Genomic DNA, 18,456 nt, shown 5'->3' with positions numbered 1-18,456 from the left:
ACACATATTACAGCAGATTGTTTTATTATCACTGTTATTTAATCATTTTGTTATTAGTTTATAGCTAACAACAAATCAAAAATTGTGTGTGAGTGTGTGCGTGCATGTGTGCGTGTGTGTGTATTTAAGCTGATTAAATATAACGTGGGTTTATGAGCTGCACAATGGCCACCAGCGCATTAATGCCGACTAACATTAACACATTGATGGTATGAAAATAAAGTGACAGTCATTAAGGATTAAAGGTGTTCCGGGGGTTGTTATCGTATATTGTTTCATTGGAGGGCCTTGGCTACAGAGCAGCTGCAAGATTTGGTGCTGCCTCACAATTCTGAGTTTATGTCGTACTTCAGAATGCTGCAGTTGTTTTCTATATTTGTTATACTATTGCTTTGTGGTCCTGCTGAAAAAAAATAAAATAAATAAAAATCCCTGCAGTGCTCAACCCTCTGCTTTATGTCTTTATAGTGCTTACTGATTGTCTGGGGATCAAAAGAGCCTGACTGTTGTCACCATGGCAACAGTGTCCCTGCAAAAGCAAGAAGGTCACTTAGACTCGCTCGACAAGCAGGAGTCTGTGGTGGACGCCTGCCTTGACCAAAAAGCCCCCAGGGGAGAGCCAGAAGATGGCACTGAAGTGTTCCAGGGATGCAAGGCTCAAGGCCAAATTAGAGAGACCGTGACAGAATGGGTACAAGCTCCCCAGCAGGCCGAGTCTCATGAAGAACCGGATGAGTTTAAGATGATGATCAGACAAGGTGCTTTCTCCAGCTTGGAAGGAAAGGAGCTAGAGTTGCCCAGTGATGAAGATATCAAGCCAGAACAATCCTCATCTTCAGCTACTTTGGCTGACGGCGAAGAAGAAGAAACCAACACGTGCAGTTCCAAGGTGTGTTCACACTGCACCGACTCAACCTCAACTGTTATTTCCTTACACGGCCAGAAGGAGGTGCTAGTGTCTCAAGAGCAAAATGAGCTCACCTCCAAGGGAGGGAACCAGGAAGCTGCACAACAGGTGCTCGGCCAGAACTCTGCACCTTTGTCTGGCGTTGCCATGGAGACACCCAATCAGGGCGAGGTGACTTCCAAAGGCTCCGTCTGCGTTGTCACAGTGAGAGAAAGGCAAGCAGACGGGACAGGGGAAAGGGCAGAAGGGGAAAGCGAAACAGGAGAACAGTACCACAAGTTGCTGGGACGGGAGCAAGGCAAACTACTGGTGCCATCTAAAGAACTTGTCCAAACACAGGACGGGAAGAGAGACAATAAGGACATTGCTGAGTGTCGTATCAAAATGGAGAGCGACTCAAGTGACGATAGTGGATTATCCGCAGACTTCTCCCCACGTAGCGCTTCGAACATCCAAGAAACTCAACCCAAAGAGACCCCCATCGAGAGGGAGATCAAACGGGCCATTGAGCGAGAACATAGTTTAAGAAGATCTCGGGGTCTTCCGAATGCCTCCGCAGAGTACGTTGAGATCCCCCTGATGAAAACCGTTCTCATCAACCAGACCGTCGCCGCCAAGTCGGAGAAATTCCATGGCGTGGACAGGGAACTGGCAGGAAAAATCATGCAACATGAAATCCACGAGGACGTCGGCCGCGAGCAAGATCTGGTCAAGTTGGGGAAGGTTCTCGGTTTTTATGATAAGGGGACGGTTCGACAACTGAAGGAGAAGAAAGAGCTTTTTGAAGCCTTTCAAAACCGCAGGGAGTCATCCCTGAGTATGTCTGTTGGAAGAAGAACCAGTTCCTCCAGTTCAGACAGTCATGATGAGACCTCATCACAGGCGTCAACTGTGAAACGATCAGAGAAGAGACAGAGTATAGAACCTCCGGGAGGTCCTTACGCGTCTTCAACTCCCAAAGGACCCGGTCTATCCGAGGGAATGTCTTGCCAGGTCATCATCATGGAGAACAAGTCGAACGCCCCGGCATTGAAGCACCCCCTCACCAATGCAGAGGGACATGATCAAAATGCAGAAGCTGCCTACGTCCTCCCATCCTGTTCTGGAGGGTACAATATAGAGGTGGAGACCGATGAGATGCTGCCCAAGAAGAACCCTTTCTTCAAGTTGCGATCTCTCACTAATGCTATTGAGGTGGAGCGGGATATCCGGGAAGCTCAGGAGAGGGAGAAAGAACTCCGCAAGCAGAGGATCAACCTTTATGGGGGAGGAGGAGGTGATGGGAGGCCGGTCGGCATGGATAGGAGCCTCCGAGCATCTGGTCTGGATTCTTCGGGGTCTGATGGGCGCAGCAGACACACCGCAGGTCAGTCCAAATCCCATCGTTGCATTACGTATCGTGATACTGCAGATAGCATATGCAAACTGCGTGTGGGTATCGATCATCCAAGTGTAGTGTTCTAATAATTAAGACGAATGTTTTTGCATAATTAGTCATCATTTCAATTCAGAATTAGTCCTGTTGTCAATCTTGTAGATATCGACATGTATCAAAGTTGTCATGGTTTCTGTTCGCGTGCTCGCCCCTCCTTTCCTGTGTCTGCCCATGATCAGTGTGATCATCCTCACCTACCTCTCGTTACACGTCGTGTATTTAAGTCCCGGCTGCCCCTCGCTCCCTCTTGGACTGCTCTCGTCCCACGTCTTCTTGTCTCTCGTCTTTGTCTGTCAATGCCGTTTCTGTTAGCCATTGTGTGTGTCGGTCAGTCACTTTGTTGTTTTGATAGGTCGTTGTTAGTTTGTCCGTCCGTCTGTCTGTTCCCCTTCATCCTCCATTCCAACTCCACTTCTCCTTCTATAAACTCTGGTTCAAGCTGCATATGGTCGACCTGCTCCATTCCATTCCGTGACACATTGTAGTCACGCTTTTGCCTCGTTGGAAATGTGTTATTTGTAAATAGAACTTTGTCTGTTTGCTGTCAGGGTGGGTTCCCTTCAATCTTTGGGCGGGTCTCATTTGTATGAAAAAGCTAACAAGTGCATGACAAAGTGAATTGGGTGTGTCTACGATAACACTTGACAAATAATTGTGAAAAATAGGGACTTTTTGTGTGTGTCTTTTGTTTGCTCCCTAATTTAAATCTGCCTCCACCAGCTCATCAATCTGCTGGAAAACCCGGTATGTGGCCCCCGCTGGACCGGGACCGCGGAGACCAAGTGAACCAGCAAAAAGTAAGCAAAAGGGCTTCGGTACCTCATTTTGAACCTGATTCAAATGAGCGCCTAGCTTAATTTATATCCTGTGTATTCCATCATACAAACGTGAGGACTGATGCTCACACACGCACTCCCAATTAATAGAAAATGTCTTAATAAAAAAAAAAAAAAGGGAGAAAATCACTTGTCTTTGAAACTCAGTCAACAGAGTTACCACTGGAACTACCCGCAGCGAAACAACAAGGCACTCCGTTGGGGGTGAATATGAATGTATTCTTGTTGAAAAGGTTCACAGGCTCCAATGCAGACAGGAAACAAGCATCTCGGCGGCGCCAAATGTTGGTCGCAAAACATCTGATAGCTCTCCGAACACACAGCGAGCAGCTTATCTTCGGAGATAACGAGGCAGGGGATAGTCTGGGGACCGTGTGTGTGTGTGTTGAGTTTTGTTACCTGCCTTGTGGCTTCTTGCATCTATTTTAAAGTGTTGTCTCTTTCCACTCTTTCATTATCTGTGGATGATTATGCTGTAATAATCTCATCTCTGGGGAAGCCCAAGAAAGTCAAAAAGATGACATGGAGATTAGTTGATATCCGATTTTGACATTCACGTTTCAGGCAGGGTAAATAAACAGCGTAATAATCGGGCCAAATTGGAGATTTTTTTTTTTTATTTCGTCCTGTCCTGTTTGTCAGATTTCTGAAAGATAATCTTGAATGATTGTACGTGCGGTGTGTTATTTGACCCAACTCGCAATTGTAAAGCTTGTTCAAGAAGTCTTGATGCATTTTCGTTGTTGTTTAGGTGGTGCGGGGCTCCCACAGCTCCAGACACAAGACCCCCTTGGTGCATTTGTGGGAGACGGGACAAGTCAACGGACACAACCCGCACGAGGAATGATGAGGAGAAAGGTTGTGAAAATGAGGAAAGGGTCAAGATTGTCAAACGGGGTGGGAAAAATGACTTGAAACAAATTGCACTTGTAGACGCTTAATCACATTTATTAGAATATTCTCTTGTATTTATCTGAAATCATAAAAATAAAATCTAGGTCCTGATCGACTCTGAATCAACCAGATCATCTATTTGGTCAATATTGGGTCTTTTAAATCCAAAAATGATTCTGCCAAAATGTTTGCTTTTTTTTAACACATGAAAATGATTACGACAATCAATTTAGCAACATTTTCCACTCTGTTGTATAGTCAAGCAAATGTTGAAAGACAGTCTTAAAAAAATAAGAATGTATAAAAGTAAACATTTCTGTAAATTCTTTTTGTAAAAAATGTTATTTAAATGTATGGGGGTTTTTTTTCTTCATAATCAGTCAATCAGTTATTGAAATTTTATTGTCAAATCAGAATTGAAAAATCCAAAAATCCTCATTAAAAACAATCAAACCGTTATTCTTTTTATTCCATCTCACTTTATAATCCGTGCAATCAAATGTCATCCAGGGCAACATCCATCCCATAAAAGCCACCTTTTAGTGCTTATCCAAGCTAGTTTTTAACGTAATCGAGCAAGCACTGACGAGATTTAGCAATACGTGTTTCTAATGTGAACTTTTACTGCAAATCTTGAGCTAATGAAGTCCCTATTCACTCTGATTTAAAAAAAAAAAAGAAGTGATTTATGACCATTTCTTTTTTCATGTGATCACATAGTTGACACTTTTCTAATGAGTTTGTCATGGTGGAACAAACAAACCAGAAGTAAATCCCAAAACCTGGATTATGGTGCAATAAAGTCGGTCTGGATTTTGAAGCTGAATTGAGTCCAGAGTACACGGGAATAAAACACTTTATTGTACCACACCTTAACACCTTTTTGAGTCAAGCAGTAAATGTTGAACTTTGGAATGAAACATGTTGATAAGCAGCGGGTTGGAATGACTTTTGATATTTTCCACGCAGTGTTAGTCTGGATGGATTTTTAATTTGATGGATTTTGACCTGACTTCATTTAACCGATGGTAATTAGTTTGTTGAGTGGCTGTGAAAGTTAAAAAAAAAAAAATTAGCTGCACTTTTTGGTGACAAAATTTCTCAGTACAAGATGAGCCACTTGGTAAAGTTCACTGAGTGATTTTCAGTGAGGCGTTATTATTGCCCAGCAGCCCACAAAAGAATTGGAAGGTGCATCGGCCCCCGGCGTGTTCTTTCTTCCATACAGCAAAAAAAAAAAAAAAAGACCTTTGTGGTATTTTCTGTTTGCACACCTCAAGCAGGCATAACGGCTTCTTTTTGGTTTGCTTTTGTCGCAATCAAGAGGAACATAAAGCAAAATTCATAACGGTCTGCTTGAACATTACTACATTAGCAGCGCCCTCTACAGGATATTTAGCGACACTTACAGTGGACAACCAATACTTTTTTTTTGTCCTTGCTTCTGAAAAAAAGTTAGTGATGCATCTATAGAAAATCACATGAAGTAAATTTCTTTACGAGTAGAATTCAAATGACGTGTCATATCTTTTTTTTTTTTTTTTTTTCCAGGGCTTGTGTGCATGTGTGAGACGTGTTGTGTGTCATGTCGCAATAATTCATCACAATTTGGCAGATTTTATTAAGCACTAGTGGCAGGTAGCTACATAAAGCAAACATCACATCCTGTCTAATTATAGAAGCGTGGCTCTCCGCGTGAAATAGGAAGTAAGGAAATTGCTTTTCCTGTCTTGCTGTGTTTAAAGCCAGTTTATGCTACACAGACACACAATAGTAAAGTATAAATACATGGGTGTTCTAATGGACGGGATTTGTGAATGTGGTGTGGGAGTTCCATAATGGGGATCTGGCGGTGGTGTCCCCGCTGGCCCATTCCTGCGCACGCACATATACACACAAACAACATCAACACAATCATAAGACAAGCTGCGAGCAGCCCAGCATGAAAGCGTCTTCTAGTTTCGTTTTTGGTCAACTCTCGCACGGTTTGGAAGGGAGCCGTGTCACATTTTAGTGCGAGCAATCGTCGATTCTACTGAACAAGAAGAAGGCCCTTAATTTCGAGTGGACTGACTGACCTTGGTCGTCGGACAACTGAGAATTAGCGCTGACACGTGAGTGAGATAAAAGACTTATCTGGATTTGTGCAAAGGTTGAAATAAATGATTGCAAACTCGACAACAGCAGATGAATGACTGGATGACTTCTGATGATGTCAGGAAATCGGTTTATAGCTGATGAGTAATAATTACCTGGGAGGTGACACTGGGACACCTGAGAGTTAGGTCTGCAAAAAGGAAAAGAACCCCCCCCCCCCCACATGATTTCATGATATTATAAACAAATGGGTTTCCTTTGTTTCCATCAATCTCACCAACAACGGGATCCTTGGCGTGAACTCGAGTCCAAAACTTTGCTTCCAGTCTCCCCCGAAAAAGAGACAAACACTCACACGTGAAAAATGAAAAAATCAATGCCGTGCTTTTAACTCAATACCTTCTCTTTTTTTCATCAGCTGCTGCTTTCACTAAAAAAAAAAAAAAAAAAGCAAATTTATGGCTGCACAAAAGCAAAATACGCAGAGACCAACCGTACCTTTTTTAAGCACCACCACCACCAGCAGGCCCAGTGAGCAGAGGAAGAGCACCACAGTGGATAAGGAGCCAAGGATCAGAGGCCAATCCACACTTGACACATCTGCACACAAGGAAGACAGACGTATGGCAAGAAAATGTCGTTGGACTCACATAACGTTGGCTACCTGCTGGTGATGGAGAAGGAAGACCTGAAAAAAAAAAAACATTTTGCATGTAAAACTCACGAGCAACATTCATGAGGAGAAGCGGCCAAAGTGAGTACCTTTGGAAATAGCCAGTGGGCGGCTACGTTCCGAGTAAATCCACTTCCCTCCCAAGAGAATGCTGTACTGGCACTGGTACGAAGCCACCAAAGTGTCCTGCACGGGCACTGGAAAGGTGATTTTGTGGCTGGTGAGGTGTGCATGTTGACTGGCTACGGGAAGTTGTCTGTCCAACAAGTAGAGGGTGAACACTGGGCCGGGGTACGCGGGGGAACCCGTGCAGAGCATGTGCCACACTAGTTTGTCTCGTTGGAGGACAAGGGTGGGTACGGGCAGATCATCTGCATGGAGGTATCCCAAAAAAAGCCATTTACAAAGAATCAGGAATGAAACTCGGGTGCAAAGTGCAATCACCTCTCACGGTGATTCGAATCTTGTTGCTGAGAGTTGAATTGAAAATGTCCCCTGCGATGGCGGTGCGGTAGATGCAGGCGTACTCGCCGCCTTCTCCCCGTTTCACCGGCCCCACACTGAACACTCCCGCTTGGGATTCCAGCTTTGACACGCCCACGTCATGATGCTGACTGCTCACGGACTCCCCGTTGGAGGATGACCGCAGCAAAAGAAGGGAGGTCGGGCTGTAGGCGGACGGAAGAGCCGGGATGGAACAGCTGAAGGACAACATCTCGCCACGTTCAACCGTGCCACTGGGGGGATCCACTGACAGGACTGGAGGTGGTAGGGTGGGTGCAGCCAGAGTGGGGGTGCCATCTAGGCAGGCAAGAAACATGAATGACACAATGGCTACATATATATGCACGTTCTCTCAATTTGCTTTTTTCATTTCCGCAGCAGCGGTGGAGGAATCTGTCGTTTGCCGCGGTCCTCCTGTCCTGAGCTGTGGCGACACAAGATCCAGTCTTGAGGTAGTCCTCCAAAATGAACCCTTACCTGACTTTCTTTTCCTGATCATCCCATATGGGCAATTTGCCGTCCAACTTACGCACGTGGAAACATTTTGAAGAACTCATGGTCGAGTATTCGGTTGGCGTAAAAACGACACACCCCAAGAAGAATAGATTTCCTTCCAGAGTACCTATCGTGCGGTTTACCGCTCTTGCTCACCAAAGCATTTTTGAAGAACTCATTGTCGAGTATTCAGTTGGCGTAAAAACGACACACCCAAAGAAGAATAGATTTCCTTCCAGAGTACCTATCGTGTGGTTTACCGCTCTTGCTCCCCAAAGCCCCCGTTGTGACTATCTGCAATGTGCATTGTGTGTGATGTTGCAAGTGGGTGGGAGCGTTCCAAATCGAACGCAGGACGTGACGACCGCGATACACACCGCGCACGCCCCTGCGGCGGATGGCAGGGTTTGTTATTTCGTGCCACATGTAACGGTGAAATCAGCGCTGAGTGATTTTTCGAGCGCCACTTACTTGTTGGTTGTTTAATGGATAGATAGGGACTGAAAGCACTATAGAGGCCTTGCTGGTTCTTATACATGCAGCAAAAAAGTTCAGCTTCCCCTGTCACGGATGGGTGGACGTTAAAGAGGACCTCCTCGGTGGGGGACAGCTCCACTGCGTCCACCTGAAGGAAAAGGGGGGACACAAGTGGACAGACTCAGACATCCTGGAAAACCCGAAAGCCTGAAGAATAATGACCTCCACGGTGAATCTGAACAATTTGAAGAGAATTCCTCGGTGACCTTCTGAGGCCCGGCAGACCAGGGCCACCGAGGCTCCGGACCACGAACGGATCCCAAGTTCAGGGGCGGGCGGGCTGCGAGCAGACGTGGAAACCCAAAGTGTTGCTGGTCAAAAGAAGCGGACGTTACGCAAGTGGAATCGGTTCCCCTTCCAGATGAAGCAACGGTGCAGCCAAACGACATGGAAACGGACGGACGGCTAAGTGGACGACAATATTGGATCGGACGGTGTTTCTTACTCCATAGCGTGAAAGAAGTTAGCAGCAGCTTTTGTGTCCAAAGTGATCGTCCACTTTGCATCTTTGATGCAGACGAGGAAAAGAGCGACTGCTTAAAGCTGCTCCCCCCCAACACCGCCCTGTCTCTCTTCCTCTCTCAACTTGCTTCACACATATGACATCCTTCTTAAGTCACGCGGAGTGTTGTGATGTAGGGGGCTGAACCTGCAGACACTTCCTTTTTGTGTGGTGTCCACCGATCGGATGTATGACGTCACCCGAATCAAAAGCAGGCCCGCCATTGTCTTTTCTTTTGTCCATTCATGTTGTTTCAAGATGATCTGATAACCTTCAAGCGACCTCAATAACTGCTGGCATATGGATGTTTGTTTTCCTGCATCCCAGAAGGCTCGAGCTGTCTCCTCGCGGGTCTTCGTGGCCGCTCGGCTTCACGGTGTTCAGTCGCAGGACCGTTGCGTGCCCACTGATGAGCTTCTTTTTTCTCCAGGGCATCATCATCATCACATTTTGGAAGAGTTTAATAAATGTGTCCTTCATAAAATGTCTTTGACTAAAAGGAGAATGCAATTACCGTAATTTCCCGGCTACAAGTCGCCCTCGAGTGCAAGTCCCACCAACCATAAAACGTTTGGCTTTAACTTTAAAATGCGTAGTCGAGAAGAAGAAAAACATAAAAGTCGCACCGGAGTCCAAGTCGCAATTTTGGGGGAACTTTATTTGACACAATACAACTCCGAGAACAGCCATGAATAGGCAACAACAGGCTATACCAGGGGTGGGCAAACCTTTGGACTTGCGGGCCGAATTGGGTTCTAAATTTTGACCGGGGGCCCGAACCAGGAGCAGATGGATGTAGTGTTTGTGCGAAGTAATATAAATGACATGTAAAGGTCATTGCATCAAAGGTTTTTACTTTTAGTAGATAGTAAAGCATGGATTTAAAAAAAAAAAAAAAAAGCTTTTTGAAAACAAATGCATTCATTAACAGCATTAAACAAATATTTCACCAAAAAACTACTATCAGCGATTCTTATTAAATACGACACTGTTATGATGAATAGCATTTTCCATCACTTCAGCGCCTGCAGGTCAGATTTATGAAATATGTTCATCTAATAATAATAATAAGAAAATAATAGTATTGTTGGTTTCCCTTTTTTGCTAGTGCATCATAGTCTGGAGTAAAATTTGTTGTGGTAATTGTTAGGATAGACCCGAGGTGTCGACTGAGGAATTGCGACTTAACAAGATACAGTTGATTAATTTTTCAAAAATTGTTCAGCCCTGGTGTGACTGTAAATCACCACTGGCCAAATTCACTTCCTAATGTTGTTTGATCTCATACTTAAGGACCCAAGGCAGTGATTTGTTTGCAAACAATTAAAGATAACGTCTTTAAAAATGTCCGCATTAGGGCATTGAATCCTAATGATTCCCGTGATACAAACGTGGCTATATTTCAAAAATATTTCATGGTCTTGGATGAAAGAGCACGGGCTCGATCCGCTCTGCTTTTGGTCACCTTCACCAGGAGCTTTCACAGTCTAGAAATAGTTGAACTCTCCTCTGGCGCACATGACTACGTGACCCGTTTACAAGTTCCAGGGGAGAGGAGCGACCCATTTTGAGTGCGGGCGGTATTGTCAAGCGGAAATCCCTGTCGGGAGGTTTCTTACCTGGGAAAAGGCTCTTTGCATTTTAGTCACCGCATGGGCTTTTCTAAAATTAGCATTGTTAAATGTGAAGTAGCTTGCAAAGAGAATGATGCATGATTCAGAGTTTAAGGGCTCAGAAGCAGCAGAGATGGGACCAAGTCACACATGTGCAAGTCTCAAGTGAGTCTCAAGTCTTAACCTTCAAGTCTCAAGTAAGTCCCAAGTCATTTTTTTCCTGGGCAAGTCAAGTCAAGTCCTTAAATAGGTCAAGTCAAGTCCAAGTCAAGTCCTTAAATAGGTCAAGTCCAAGTCAAGTCACCTTATTATTGCAATTTTGCCCGCAGAACAGATCTTAGTAACGTGAAAAGACAAGATATGAGTGACTTTAAGTAACCATCATTGTCCAATGTGTGTAACCTGTTTAAAAAAAATATGACAATAATTTGGATTTGCACTGTAATTACTGATATTCAGTCAAATACACCATGGAAGCAAACAAAAAAGAAATGACCTCATACAATGATTGACAGCTCAATCTAAACAAATGAACGTCTGCCGACAGTGTCTGACACATTTGAGTTGCAAATATAAAAAAAGAATCTGAAAAGAATCTGAACACATGAAAGAGCATTAGAAACATTTTATGTTTCCTCTGTAACATCTGGAGACGCCAGAGCTCTATAAACTTATACGGACAAAGTCGTCTGGCTGTCTGAAATGTTTCTGTTGCATATCTTGCACGGTGCTGTCCATCTTTTGCCGTCATAAAATTAATTACGATGGCCCAAGGTACCGCTCCCGCTGGGATGTTTGTGCATGTCTGATATAAAGGGGCGTGAATCTCCAATAAACACGTTATAGGTAGGTAGAGAGGGCACTCGAGTCCAAGTCACAGTGACTCGAGTCCCCATCTCTGAGAAGCAGGGACCTCTTCCTGCACTGTGCGAATAACCGAGGAACATTTCGATCACCGTCGGGCTCAGCATCCGAGGAGGGGTCCTTTTCGATGTGCATTATGATTGTCTGTGTTATACTACCCTCTAGTGGCCAGGATGTGTCAACGGGTATTGAAAGAGAAAGTCCCCATCCGCAAATCGTGGAGTACTTGACCTTCTCATTAATTGCATGGGGTTTTCCTGAATGCTTGCTATTTGGTTTTTCTTCTTCTTGCCATTGCACGTACCTGTGACTCTTTTGAGTCGTTTATCTTGTGACAACTCTGTCTAACCTCCTGTATGTACATTTTTGTCATTGCTCACGTTTGTTTTCATGCACGCTCGTATTTTGCAAATTCAAGTCTTCTGTCCCCCGCCATTGCCGTTGTCCCGGCACGTTGCTACACCGACGCCACAGAAATCACTTGAAGCCCGAAATGGGCCAACACAAACACTTGGCTTGCATGTAATTTGTCCATGAGGCCTCGGCGAAGCATTGGTTGGGGTTATTGTTTTCTTCTTCACGTTGTCACATATTGTATGTTTGATACATTGCGTTTAAAGAAAAGTATTTGTTTATTTAATTGCTTAAAGGCAACGAAGCATGTTGGGAAAGCCTTTTTGCTGTGTGACGATGGAAAGGTTTGTGTCTTTCCGCCATAAGTGGCGTAAATAAAGAGGTGCCGAGGTGCACATTATATTCATGAAAGCGCTGTGAACTGAATGGCCCCGGTCCATATTAAACATTGCGATTTGAGCTGATGACGTCACCGAGCACCCCATTCTCTGCCCCCGTCGAAGTCAAAGTCAAAGTCTGCTTCATTGTCACACGATATACATATAAGTAAACAACACAGACAACTAAAAACAAGAAGGCACAAACAATGAATAAATAAGAGTGATGAATAAATAATAACATGAACGTTAGAGTTAACCTGCGCTTTGTTCTGTCAAACGGCACAAAGCAACACGAGTACACAACATTTTGCGTGGGGGGGAGAACCCAGGCCCACGCGTGTGCTTCAAAGAGTTACAGTTCAATAAGTCTAAGAGTCAGTGTTTTTATTCATTTTATTTTTTTTAGGGAACAAAATGCCACCCTGGAAAAAGAAGATAATTACACAATTTCTACATACAAACGATCAATAAAATAATAATTCCTCAAAAGACGTGAGAAGGGACAAAATCGTATTGAATCCCCCAGCCCAAGATTGTGCCAATAAAATCTGTGTTGTTTTTTGCAGGATTCGCTTCCGAATGATGGCCTGTGCATTGCTTACACGCCATCGTGCCCAAACGATTTAGGCCCTAAATTTTAGGGCTTAAGATGTCCTGATCTCACGAAATAAAAACAAGCCATGCCACCAATGGTACGCAAGTGAAACCATAGAAGCTGTTTCAGTGATGTTCCATTCCTTTATGGTCTTTGTGTGTGTCCACAGTCGTCGTCATTGTGATTTTTTAAAAAATGTTTTAGAGTTATTTCTTAATGAGGTTGGATGTCTTTTTGGTAGCGACCATTTCTACTACTGCCACGCAAGGCGCTACCGCGATAAGGGGTACTTGGATGTCGAGGAGACGGACGGCACTGTGTATGTTCAGTGGAGTTGGAAAAGAATCGAAAAGACTTGGGAAAGGACAAAAAGTGCCGCTCGTCGTGACCCAGAGCCGCAACAGTGATGACATTCCGTAAAGACTTAAAGGAGCTGTGTGGCGTAAGACAAAGGGCGTTATGTAAGGTTACGCGGCCGCTTTTGCGTACGTGTAGCACGCACGTAAGCACGGACGCACTCGTCATAAAGTTCCCAAAAGCAGCCAATGAACGAGCAACAAATGTGCAAACTTTCGAAGCGCCATTGAAGATGACGGCGATTGAGCGCTTTATAGGAAGCTCGCTCGCTCGCTGAGTTTATTTCGGCTCGTTCAGTTCAGTGGATTCGCCTGCTCGCATCTCTTCACGCAGCTTCCAGCACCATCAGGTCCGAACGCTCCCTCCCTTCCTAGTCATCCTCGAAAGAAGATGAACTTCTCCAAGCTGCTGTGCTTGGTGCTCGTGTGCAGCGAGCAATTTGGGCAAGGTAAGGCCGTTGAATTCAATGACTATGTTGCTAACCATTTTGCGCAAGCTTTTAGGCGCATGAATAAAACTGGACTTAGGAGATGACGCTTTTGTTGTGTGCGCCTTGCTTTTTCTCTGCCCCTGCACTTCACTTATACACTATAAAGAATAAATTCGGATTTTTGTTAACAAATTAAAATCAATGTTGCATCCTTAAAGTGAACGTGGCGCTTTTTGAAGATAGCAAACACGTTACCTTGATTTCAAAGAAAGCCTATTTAAAAAATAATAATATGCAAACGGTATACTCTTTAAAAGAATAAATTCTGACTTGTTTTCCCCAACAGTCTAAGGAATCACATTTTGCATTTTGAAACAACGTGGTGTTTTTATTTAATATAGTTAATCAAAATATGTTACCTTGATTTCAAAGAAAGCCTTTAAAAAAAAAACACATTCAAAACCACCCGTTGCAAACAGTATACACTGTTAAGAATGAATTGCGATTTTTAAAAAAAATTAAAGGCAATCACATTTTGCATTTTCAATCGGAACATGGCGGTTTTTGACTACAGATAATCAAAATGTTACCTTGATTTCAAAGAAAGCCTTTAAAAAAAAAAAACATTCAAAACTACTCATGGAAACTTTGATTGCAAACGGTATACACAGTTAAGAATGAATTCCGACTTTTGAAAAAATAAAAATCACATTTTGCATTTTCAAACGGAACATGGCATTTTTTGACTAAAGATAAAATATGTAACTTTGTATTACAAGGGAAGCATTTTTAAAGAAAAAACAACAACATTCAAAACCACTCATGGAAACTTTGATTGCAAACGGTATACACTGTTAAGAATGAATTCCGATTTTTTTTTTTAAACAAAGGGAATCACATTTGTAAGTGTTGCCTTGGCTTCAAAGAAAGCCCATTTAAAACAAAACATTTCAAACCATTTTCATTGCAAACCGTATACATTCTAAAGATTTTTCTTTCCAACAAAGGGAATCCGTTTCCATTTTCAAACCGATCATGACGTGGTTTGAATATTTTCAAAATGTTACCGTGGTTTCAAAGAAAGCCTATTTAAAGAAACATTTCAAACCACTTGATATAAAGAATAAATTCTGCTTTTTTTTTTAAACATGCGTGTTTTGAATATAAACAAAAAGTTATCAAACAAAGCCTATTTCAAACAAAACTTTTAAACCCCTTTAATTACCAGGGAATGAAAATGTTATCTTTGGTTCAAAGAAAGCCTGTGCAAAACCAAACATTTCAAACCGCTCATGGAAACAAACAAGAGCAGCGAATTAAATTTGGTCTTATTAATAGCGGATTACTGTTTGGGGCCAGTGCCAACTCTTTCTCTCGCAAACCAAAAAGTAACATAACAAAGACAACAACTGACGATGGCTAAAGGAATATTCAGAAATGAAAACGGCAAGTCAGACAGTCTTTCCTCAAATGTGTACTTTGCACACAGACCAGACCAGAGTGAGTGAGTGATGATATACTTTGCCCTCTTCTGCTTTTGTAGTGCTGGCAACAGAGCAGACAGAAGAATGCAAGATGGCCGATGATGGCACAGCTATGACGTGCAAGCACAAGGAGGGCGACACGGTCAAATTGACAATCGCAGGCGCAGCTAGCGATGATGTCACCTGGAAGAAAGGAATTACAACAATATCGACACAAGTTAATAAGATAGAGTTAGCTTCTTCCGACAAAAATAAAGTCCTGACGATCAAGACCCTGGCAGAAAGCGACGAGGGAGAGTACACGGCCTCGGGAGGCGGCCTCACAAACTCAGAATTGTTCACCGTCCAAGGTTTGGAAAGCCGCTTGCCACTTCTTGTGCACCATTTCTTTCCCCTTTGGTCACTTGTGCTTTTCTTGTGCTGGCAGTGGTACCAGTCTGCACGGCCAAGCAGTCTGAAACGGTGACATGCAAGGGCAAGCTGGCCGGAGAGCTCGAATTGAAGATGGATGGCGGCACCGGCCCATTCGAATGGTATAAGGACGACACAAAAATTTCTGCAGACGTTTCCAAGTACGACGGTTCAGTCGAGGCGGCTACCCTGACGATCCTGAACCTGGACGTCAACGACGAGGAAGAGTTCAAGGGCAGCGCCAATGGCGAAACATTTAAGTTTGCCGTCCAAGGTTTGGAAAGCCGCTTGCCACTTCTTGTGCACCATTTCTTTCCCCGTTGGTCACTTGTGCTCTTCTTGTGCTGGCAGTGGCGCCAATCTGCACGGGCAGCAGCGAGACACCCAAGGCGTGCGATGGCGCCCTGAACAAAGACCTCGTATTGAAAGTCGGAAGCACAGCTACCAAAAAGGTCGAATGGAAGAAGAATAACAAACCTCTTAACAGTGACAAATACGTCAAAAGCGGAACAGATAACATTAAGCTGAGGATCACCAACCTGCAAGCAGGCGACGCGGGAACCTACACGGCCACCTACACCACCGAAGACAAAAAAGAGTCCTTCACCGTCAACATTCCGGGTGAGTTTGATTGACCTGAAAACATTTTGCATTTCGAAAACATTTTACATTTCATTGGCAGTGGAAACCAACCAATAAGCAAGCCCATTCAGCAGCACTTTTTGTTTTACAAACCGCACTCGCAGTACTGCGCGCAAAAGTGTGCGGCAAGTTCAAACGTTGCCACCTGACCTTTTCCAATTGCCATTCTCCCATTCAGCTGCCGGCGACACCAAAAATAACAAGAAGGACAACAACAGCGGCGGCGGCAGCAGCAGCAATAACACCAGCACTGACCAAGTCAATTTTGGCGACAGCAAGCCCAAGCCCAAGCCCGAGGACGGCAGCGGCGTCGGCGGCCTGTCCTACTCACCTGCTCTGCTGGTGACGGTCACCCTGGTGCATCTGCTGCTTCAGCTGGCCGCCTAGAAGATAGCAAGCCGAAGGCGGAGGCAGAAAAAGTGACCGCCAGCCAGCCCACCAGCCATTGATTGGTCTCTGCATGCATTCTGCCATTGATTTGCCACTAGAGGCGCATTTAGTCATTAAGCTTACATTTATTTACCACTGTAGGTGCATTTAGTTCAGTTTTGCCACTAGGCGTATTTAGTCGTTGATTAAGCTTACCTTTGCCACTCACTTTAGGCGCATTTAATCATTAATTTTTGGTTTAGGTTTGCCACTGTATGTGCATTTTGCTTTTGATTGATAATGCTTCTTTTGATGATCAAACTCGATTGTTCTCCCCCCCCCCTATAATTAATAAAATGATGATCAATCCTTGTTTGTTCTGAATGAGCTCATTCATACATGGCAAGGGGTGAAATTGAATTTCGATTCTGCGAATGTAATCATTAACCTTTGCCAATATAGGCACATTTAGAGAGATTTGCCACTATAGGCCCATGTAGTCATTAATATTTCCATCCATCCATCCCATCCATCCATCCATCCATCCATCCCATCCCATCCCATCCATCCCATCCATCCATCCTCTGTACTGCTCTGTCCTCAGAGCCTATCCCAGCCGTCATCGGGCAGTAGGCGGGGGACACCCTGAACTGGCTGCCAGCCAATCGCAGAGAGATGAACAACCATCCGCGCTCGCACGCACACTCGTGGGCAATTTGGAGTGCTCAATTGGCCTATCAAGCATGTTTTTGGGATGTGGGAGGAAACCGGAGTGCCCGGAGAAAACCCACGCGGACACGGGGAGGGCCGGAGGTGGAATCGAACCCGATTTATATGGTTTACCTGTCAAGCTCTGTAGATTTTCATTTCACATGCGCTATGAATCTTTCGAGCTCATATAGAACTTTGGAAGGATGCAAAAAAACAGTTGAGCATATTCGGAATTAATGTTTAGGTCCCGATGAGATCAGTGTCCACGATTTTGTTAGAAAAAGTATTTCATCCTGCATTTTCTTTTCATTCATTTTGAGTATGCCGCTCGTAGTGCATCCTCACAGTATTGTTTGCCTTGCCAAAGCATCCCTGAAGTGGATGGCGCTTTTAGTTATTATCTAGAGATTCATTTAGAGCACAAGTGGAGAACCCTTTTTCCATTTTAGTGTTTGAAGTAATCCTCTGAGGGCCAACTTTCAAATATTTACACCTAACGAGGATTTGAGAGTAACAACGGTCTCTTTTTTTCTTTTCTTTTTTCCAAGCGGCATACAGTGGATATAAAAAGTCAACACACCCCTGTTCGAGTGCCAGATTAGCCTTATGAGAGGGGGGAAATGAGCTCGAGAAAACCGTTTCAAAATCTGAGCGCAGTTCATTCCAATGCATTGAATTACTGCACTAAAGCTACCGGCCACAAGGTGGCAGTGTTACTGCAAACGTTCCCTCAACAGCCAGTCCGTGTGAGACGATCCATTTACGTTTTGCTTTGTTAGAAAAGCAATCCTGATTTGTCCGTGGGCGCGGCTCTATTAACTTTTAAATAGTACATATATTCATCCATGCATTCATCCATGCATCCATCCGTCCGTCCGTCCATCCATGCATCCATCCGTCCGTCCGTCCATCCATCCGTCCGTCCGTCCGTCCATCCATCCTTCCATCCATCCGATTTCTGAATCGCTCATGAGGGTCGCGTTTTCAATTTCTGCATCACGAAATGAAATCAATAAATTGAAATAAATAAATAGAAATACGCTTTTTTATTAGTTGTTAATTATTTACGGCATCACGCACACGGCGTAGCGTAGTTTGATGAAGTGAGTTTTTGCAAAGTCTGAATTTTATTGCTACATGCAATCAATGACACAAGCAGACAGAACTGAAGGTATCCTGACTCCAATATTTTACTCTCGAGTATTTTCATCCTCTGTGACTATCAAGTCGACGCCGTAACAAATATGGATTATTTTACCCACTGAGCCATCATAGATGTCTATTAGACCTCTCGTCTATGTGCATACCTAATTTTGACGTCTATATTGGGTCTATGGAATAATTCACTAGAGACGACAAAATCTCT

At 44.0% G+C, this 18,456-nt stretch overlaps 3 protein-coding genes across 5 annotated transcripts; 2 read left to right on the top strand and 1 right to left on the bottom strand.

Moving 5' to 3' along the window:
- The first annotated feature begins 514 nt into the window (after nucleotides 1-514).
- misp3 (MISP family member 3) lies at nucleotides 515-4,753 on the top strand. Its single transcript, XM_061273788.1, has 3 exons — nucleotides 515-2,273; nucleotides 3,063-3,139; nucleotides 3,930-4,753. The coding sequence occupies exons 1-3, from the start codon at nucleotides 515-517 to the stop codon at nucleotides 4,023-4,025; spliced, it is 1,932 nt and encodes a 643-aa protein (XP_061129772.1). The 3' UTR covers nucleotides 4,026-4,753.
- A 920-nt stretch (nucleotides 4,754-5,673) lies between these two features.
- LOC133151635 (uncharacterized) lies at nucleotides 5,674-8,996 on the bottom strand. 3 transcript variants are annotated; one of them, XM_061274827.1, is made up of 11 exons: nucleotides 8,824-8,996; nucleotides 8,541-8,689; nucleotides 8,313-8,466; nucleotides 7,287-7,643; nucleotides 6,932-7,213; nucleotides 6,834-6,857; nucleotides 6,668-6,769; nucleotides 6,569-6,599; nucleotides 6,447-6,496; nucleotides 6,325-6,359; nucleotides 5,674-5,947 (listed from the first exon to the last, which is right to left on the bottom strand). In XM_061274827.1, the coding sequence occupies exons 1-11, from the start codon at nucleotides 8,882-8,884 to the stop codon at nucleotides 5,870-5,872; spliced, it is 1,323 nt and encodes a 440-aa protein (XP_061130811.1). In that variant the 5' UTR covers nucleotides 8,885-8,996; the 3' UTR covers nucleotides 5,674-5,869. The 3 variants fall into 3 exon arrangements, with proteins under 3 accessions (XP_061130811.1, XP_061130812.1, XP_061130813.1); XM_061274828.1 differs by having other exon boundaries at nucleotides 8,585-8,658; XM_061274829.1 differs by having other exon boundaries at nucleotides 8,541-8,658; nucleotides 8,824-8,965.
- A 4,437-nt stretch (nucleotides 8,997-13,433) lies between these two features.
- Nucleotides 13,434-16,477, top strand: LOC133151052 (muscle M-line assembly protein unc-89-like). Its single transcript, XM_061273787.1, has 5 exons — nucleotides 13,434-13,491; nucleotides 15,017-15,307; nucleotides 15,385-15,642; nucleotides 15,720-15,989; nucleotides 16,189-16,477. Exons 1-5 carry the CDS (start codon nucleotides 13,434-13,436, stop codon nucleotides 16,395-16,397), a joined length of 1,086 nt encoding a protein of 361 aa, XP_061129771.1. The 3' UTR covers nucleotides 16,398-16,477.
- Nucleotides 16,478-18,456: the final 1,979 nt, after the last annotated feature.

This window comes from Syngnathus typhle, linkage group LG3, assembly GCF_033458585.1.
Source record: "Syngnathus typhle isolate RoL2023-S1 ecotype Sweden linkage group LG3, RoL_Styp_1.0, whole genome shotgun sequence".
In the NCBI taxonomy this organism is placed as follows: domain Eukaryota; kingdom Metazoa; phylum Chordata; class Actinopteri; order Syngnathiformes; family Syngnathidae; genus Syngnathus; species Syngnathus typhle.
Note: the sequence above shows the minus strand (reverse complement) of the source record. Positions and strands in the feature narration are given on the sequence as shown.